The 6,323-nt window shown below is 45.0% G+C and overlaps 1 protein-coding gene across 1 annotated transcript; it reads left to right on the top strand.

Moving 5' to 3' along the window:
• The first annotated feature begins 1,213 nt into the window (after window positions 1-1,213).
• Window positions 1,214-4,277, top strand: LOC127321799 (ubiquitin-conjugating enzyme E2 7). Its single transcript, XM_051350772.2, has 6 exons — window positions 1,214-1,407; window positions 1,496-1,598; window positions 2,816-2,913; window positions 2,993-3,093; window positions 3,605-3,682; window positions 3,941-4,277. The coding sequence occupies exons 1-6, from the start codon at window positions 1,356-1,358 to the stop codon at window positions 4,016-4,018; spliced, it is 510 nt and encodes a 169-aa protein (XP_051206732.1). The 5' UTR covers window positions 1,214-1,355; the 3' UTR covers window positions 4,019-4,277.
• Window positions 4,278-6,323: the final 2,046 nt, after the last annotated feature.

Below are 6,323 nucleotides of genomic sequence, written 5' to 3'. Positions count from 1 at the left end.
CTTGTATTACAAATGACATCTACAACCAACTCACAAGGAATATGCCCAATAATGGGGTTTAACACCTAGGTATGAGATGTTTTTTTTCAAACCCGAGCAGTCTTCATATATGATGGTTAACGCATAACATAAAAAATGTGCCCAAGACAGTCAAAGAGTTTACATCATCTAAGATTGATCCAATTATTGTGATATCAATGTATCATGGCCCACTTTTTTTTTACCAATCACAACTAACTACACATTTAGGCGTATTTATTGTTTGACTTTCTCATATCATGAGTACTTTTGTGTCTTACTTGTTTGATCTAATTTTTTGCAGGGAAAAATACTAATCAACTTCAACACTCCCTCCAAGTCAACTTTAGAGTATGAATTTGTCAAGTCACACATTTTATTAAAAAATTAAATAATAAAAACAAATCTATTTTTTGCGGATAACAAATATAGTATTGCAATACGAGACATCTTCGTACTTCATCTTTGTACTTGTAATGACAAGCATGACGTGCCACAAGCAAAAAAAAGTCACCCTTGAAGGTCAACTCTCAAGTTAACAATTTCAAGAGTTTCCTACCCTTATATGGAAATTGATGGTTTCTTTCCTCATATTTCAAGACTTCAAGTATGCTAGAAGTCATTGCTTTAGAACAATTTTATATTTGTTGGCTTGTCTTGTAGTCTTGTTCATTTCCCTATATCATCTGGTTTAGGATTTTGTGTCACAAACAACATTTATCCATTCTCACTTACATTGTTACCGAGTCATGTGTCATATAAATCCATTAAGATTGTTGGCTATCTACTTCTATCACGATCCTCGTGAATTTAACCAAGTTCATAGAAAAATATGTCAAAATCTATAATACTAAACTGATAGGTCTTATACTTTCTCCATCATACCACAATTTTATCAATTTTTTTTAACAAAGTTGTGATACTTTTGGTGGGACGGAGAGAGTATTATATTTTGAAAAGAGGGAGTACACCTTGTCTATATATAATTCTTCATTGTAAGATGTGGTATTCATGTATAGGCACCTTTTTAGCAAAGTTGTGACACTTTCGTTTTTAGCAGATTATTTACAGTATTATAACTCAAGTATGACCTATAAAAGGAGTTGGAAACAATAACAATGTGTATCCAAAATAACGATGTGTATCTAAAATTAGCCGGGTTGTTATCAATTAGAGCTTCGTATATATCATCCAGCCCTGCCTTCTCTCCTCCACCTTCCCGGATTCTACCCCCAAACGCTCACGCGTCCACGAATAAAGGTCGCCCCGAGGGCGGCGAACCAGGCCCATCGCCGAAAACCCTAGCCCCGACCTGATCCGATCGGACTCTGCTTCCCATGGCGGCAACCTCAACCCAGGCGAGCCTCCTGCTCCAGAAGCAGCTCAAAGGTACGGATCCGGGCGGCCCTGTGTTCCTCTCTACTTTTTGCCACCGATTCGTACCGATCGGGCACTAATCGTCCGGCGATTGCTGCAGATCTAGCGAAGAACCCCGTGGATGGGTTCTCGGCGGGGCTGGTGGACGATAGCAACGTGTTCGAGTGGCAGGTCACCATCATCGGCCCGCCCGAAACCTTATAGTGAGTTCTATCTTTTTTCCCTGCAATTATAGTTACTGCTTATAGCGAGTTCCATCTTCTTGACCTACAATTATAGTTACTGCTAGACTGCATCAGTTCCTACTGTGAGAATTCCATGTTTCGATGCCGATCTGCGGCGCTTACTGATGAATTTAGTTACAGTGAATATGTTTGGTTCGTGTAGCTCACTGATTTTTTATGTTACCCATATATGTATCTTGATGCCAATCTTTGAATTGTACAGTCACTTTCCTTTCTTGTGGAAGGCACAAGCCCAGCCTTAGTATTTGGATTAATAATAGAGGGTACCCATAAGCTATACTGGCATTATACTAAGTTAATTGGAAATAGAGATTGATATTTTGTTAGTTGTTTTCTAGTATTAATTATCATTATGCAAACAAAGAGATGTTAGTTGGTGAAGCTCTGTAAACATAGGAGGGCAACAAAGTTTCTGGATGAGGAAGCTTACACATACTTATGTGTCCCTCTATAATGCCGGTAATTTGACTCAAACTAATTTATTTGGAGGTATGGATCGATGATTTTTATTTTGGAAGAGTATTGGTAACCATTTATCAGAATTTAATTTAATGTATTCTTGTGACTTTGCTAGACCATTGGCCATGAAATATGTATCAAGGATTGCCGCCACTGAAAAAATAATATAATAAATTATAAATTTCAGAATCTTCCTTAATAAAGCATTAAATCCTCGAACCACAAGTTTTTCGTGACCTACTATTCTATTAAAATGTAATTTTTAAAAGCACTAGAAATATGGAAGGATATTGTAATTCCTAAGGATCTTGTAACCTGCTAGTCCTTGAAAGGACAAGGATGTGAACTTCGCCCTCAGATCTACTCCGTACTCTGTAATCTGTGTGAATCCAGCCTATCTAGGGTTCATCATACCACCAGTGGCTTGGCAATAGCCCCTCACTGCCAGCCTATGGGTCATGACAACCATGAAGACAGTTATGGTGGTCACATGCAACTATTAGATACTCATGCACAAGCTATTCTGCAAGCATATCCGGTTGCCCTTTCAGATTGCATCAATGATGCTGACTTTTCCTCAAACTGAACATAGTGGCCAGGAGTCTTGTTATAGAATTTTGAGAGTCCACATCAACGACATATACCAATGAAACAGATAAACTTTTTGTTTCTCTGTTTCCATGTAGTTGGATTTAAAAGGATGGTTTTGTATGCAGTGATGGAGGCTATTTCAATGCAGTAATGACCTTTCCCCAGAACTACCCCAACAGTCCTCCATCAGTAAGATTTACTTCTGAGATGTGGCATCCGAATGGTGAGCTCCTTGGTAGCCCCCTTTTATTTCATATCATCATGCCTGTGTTCTGACAATGTTTACGATGTTGAATTCTCAGTCTATCCTGATGGGCGTGTGTGCATTTCTATTCTTCATCCACCTGGTGATGATCCCAATGGTTATGAGCTTGCAAGTGAACGCTGGACACCAGTGCACACAGTAGGGTTTCTTCTGTAGATTCACATGAGTATTTTCTTTAAATTTGATTGTGTGAAGTATTAAATTTATTAACCCTCAACATCAGATGCTATCAATTTAGAACAATAACTGCGTTTAATCAATTTATCTGATCCTTTCATTTATACTCATTTAAAAAGCGATTCCAGTCTGGTTTTTGCTTAGTGGTGGCACCTGTTTTCAGTTGTTAGGGTTCTGATCATTCAAACTGTTTAAACCTGAAAACAAACCAGCTCTTTCCGGAACAGATTGTTGCTGATCTGTAGCCTCAACATCAGATTGTTAACTGCTGAGTGAATCCAGGTTATGTTTGTTTATTAACTGTAAAAGACATTTTTTATTAGTTTAGCATGTCTATTGCAAAATAATCCTAATATCACCTATGGATTATTGTGCAACAAAACAAATCTGATATGAGTCTGTTATTCTGGAAGTGATTTGAACATCAACTCCAATCTCGTATTTCCTAATTTATTTGTGTTGAAACTTGCAGGTCGAGAGTATAGTTTTGAGCATTATTTCGATGCTCTCTAGTCCAAACGACGAGTCTCCAGCAAATATTGAAGCGGCAGTAAGTGCACTCATTATTTATTGGCTATTTATTTTTTATCTTTTCTCTTCGTTTGCTGGGCACTTCAGATGGTGTCAAAATTGTTCCATTCGCATGTGCCTTTGTTGCAATGTTGAAAATCAGCACTTCGGCTACGAGTATGGATTTAGAATCTTCTTTTTAGTTGTGGAACTGATAATTTCTTAGTATTTAATGTACTGTAGGAGTAGAACAAATAGTTTGTGTATCTGACGAACTTGCTCTGAATTTTGCTTGCAGAAGGACTGGAGAGAAAACAGGGACGAGTTCAAGAAAAAGGTTAGGCGCCTTGTCCGCAAATCGCAGGAAATGCTCTGAAAAAGGAGGATCATGTGGGGGAGTTTTACAAGCGCTGCAACAAGTGTTACACCTTTCACCGGCGTCCACCGAATGGGGTGATGCCAGCATTTGCACTTATCCCCTATATATTTTCCGTTCAGTGTGGGTTGGTTCAGTGTGAGTCGAATAGTGGTGATGTCGGTCTTTGTCTCGGAGACACTCGTGTGTGCTACTAATCTAAAACTTCCGATTGTATTGCGTGGCACGCAGCGGTCAATGTCAAGAATTATTCTGGTAATGCTGTCAGTTCATAGTAGTTGGCGCGGTGAATTCGGATGTTCGTTGAATGAACCCTTCGTACTTGAATGCCGTTAATCTGCTGGTGACATAGCCATTCTGAATCCTAGCTGGGCATGGTTATTCTGAATCCTAGCTCGTTCTAAGGTTGGCTGTTGGTTTAGCGTGTGATTTAGTGTGCGATTATGTGTCAACCAAGCTCTCTCTCTCTCTCTCTCTCTCTCTCTCTCTCTCTCTCTCTCTCTCTCTGCGTGAAACCTACTGTAGCTGCACTTCAGCCCCCGCGTTGCCCTCCTCGGGTGATACCAGGGGAACCCTAGCCGCCACCCCCTCTTAGCCTCCACCACAGGGGTTCCTCGCATCGCCGCCACCGGAGGGGGGCTGGCAAAGCCGTGCGCTCCCTGGGGAAGGTGGCGGTGGGGTGGTTTTTCTTTCTTCTCCCCCCGCGAATGGGGGCGTGCGGGGCTCTGCAAGCAGCGTGGCGGAGCTGAGGGCTTGCCCGACGGCGCGGTGTGCTACGCGGGTGGCCGTGGTGCGGCGGCAGGAGGCCGCCGCGCGGAGGCTCTTCTGCCGCTCGAGGCGGGGCGGCATGTGCACGGCTGGGCCGGATCTGGGCCACGCGGGCAGGCGTGGGACTGGGGGCGGGGCGCTGATGCAGAGGTCATCGGAGGCGCGCGCCGGGGCGCGGGGGACGTCGCGGGTGCTGTTGTTGGCGTGCGGTGGTGGCTGCCGCGAGGTGGCTGCTGGTGGCCTGTGTAGCTCCGTCTATCCCGGTTCGGGAGATGAAGTCCGAGTGAAAACTCAGCTCCGACTTGGGTCGGTGCTAGCGTTGGCGGCGTCCCTGGATGTCGTGCTCCTCCTTGGAGGCATCGCCGTGGGGCTCTTACCTCCCTTGCCACGAAGGTTTCGTGCTCTTCGGGTGAAAACCCAAGTTCCTGCCTCGGTCGGAGCGAGTGATGGCGTCGGTCTCCGTCGCTTCCTCCTTGGAGGCGTCGTCTTGGAGAGCACGACCTTGTTGGGCAGCGGTGCTTCGTTTGCCGTCCAATGTCATCGTGCCAGCAGGGATTGAGGATGTCGAGGTGGCGGCCTCGAACAGGATGTGGTGCGCCGGGGCGGCGGCCCCCGAGAGCTGTGCGGTTGCAACTATATGGTGTGTGGTTGGGGCTTGTCACGGTTTGGGTGGCAATCTTGGCCACGAGGGTGGTAGGGTAGTCGGCTTGTCCTGATGCATCCTAGAGGGGACAGTCGGTTTGTATGTCGAGGCGGAAGCCCCGGATGATGGTGTGATATCCGTGGTCTGCGAGCGGTGTGCTCTGTGCAGCTTGGGCTGCGGGTTGCCGAGTCGTGCGGCGTCGTGGCTCCGAGTGCGAGCGGCGGTATGTCGGGATGGCGGTCCCGGAAGGTGGTGTTGGTGGTCTCTGCGCCGGGCGTGGTGGGTTAGTTGGATGTCGGGGCGGCGGCCCCGAGAGCTTGACAGTGTTGAGGACATCGACCTTGTGTCGCGAGGGCGACAAGGTCGTTTTGACGCAGTTCTATGAGAGGTTCGTCTTCTTCAGTTATGTTGGAGTGTCCCGTGTTTGCTCTCCGGCTTGGTTGGAAGACAATTTTATCTTGGCGAGTGTGTCGTCCGCTTGTATCAGTGGTGGGTTTGAGTAGGCTTGTCCTTGTGACGTGGGGAGTGTGGGCTTGACCCCGTGGTGTCTTGTATAGTTTCCGCCCGGTTTTTTCCTAAAAACTGTGCACTTTCTGCTTAATTAATGGATAAGGTAAAGCTTTTGCCTCTGTTTAAAAAAAAAGCTCTCTCTCATCTGTGTGAAAATAGCTATTGCTGGCAATGCGTGTTGATGAAATCGGCTAGTGAGTTTCCATAACCCAAAATTTTAACGAAACGAACTAACTGGTAAGTTGTTTTCCATGACACACAAAAGATGCTACTATTTTTAGAGCATCTCCAACACGCACGTCATATAGGCCGCGCGCTATATAAACTGCTGACATACAACATCGTTGGAGACGGAAAACGCTCCTCTAGCGAGCGTTCTATACG

This window comes from Lolium perenne, chromosome 1 (assembly GCF_019359855.2).
Source record: "Lolium perenne isolate Kyuss_39 chromosome 1, Kyuss_2.0, whole genome shotgun sequence".
Lineage (NCBI taxonomy): Eukaryota > Viridiplantae > Streptophyta > Magnoliopsida > Poales > Poaceae > Lolium > Lolium perenne.
This window is presented reverse-complemented; position numbering and strand designations above follow the sequence as displayed.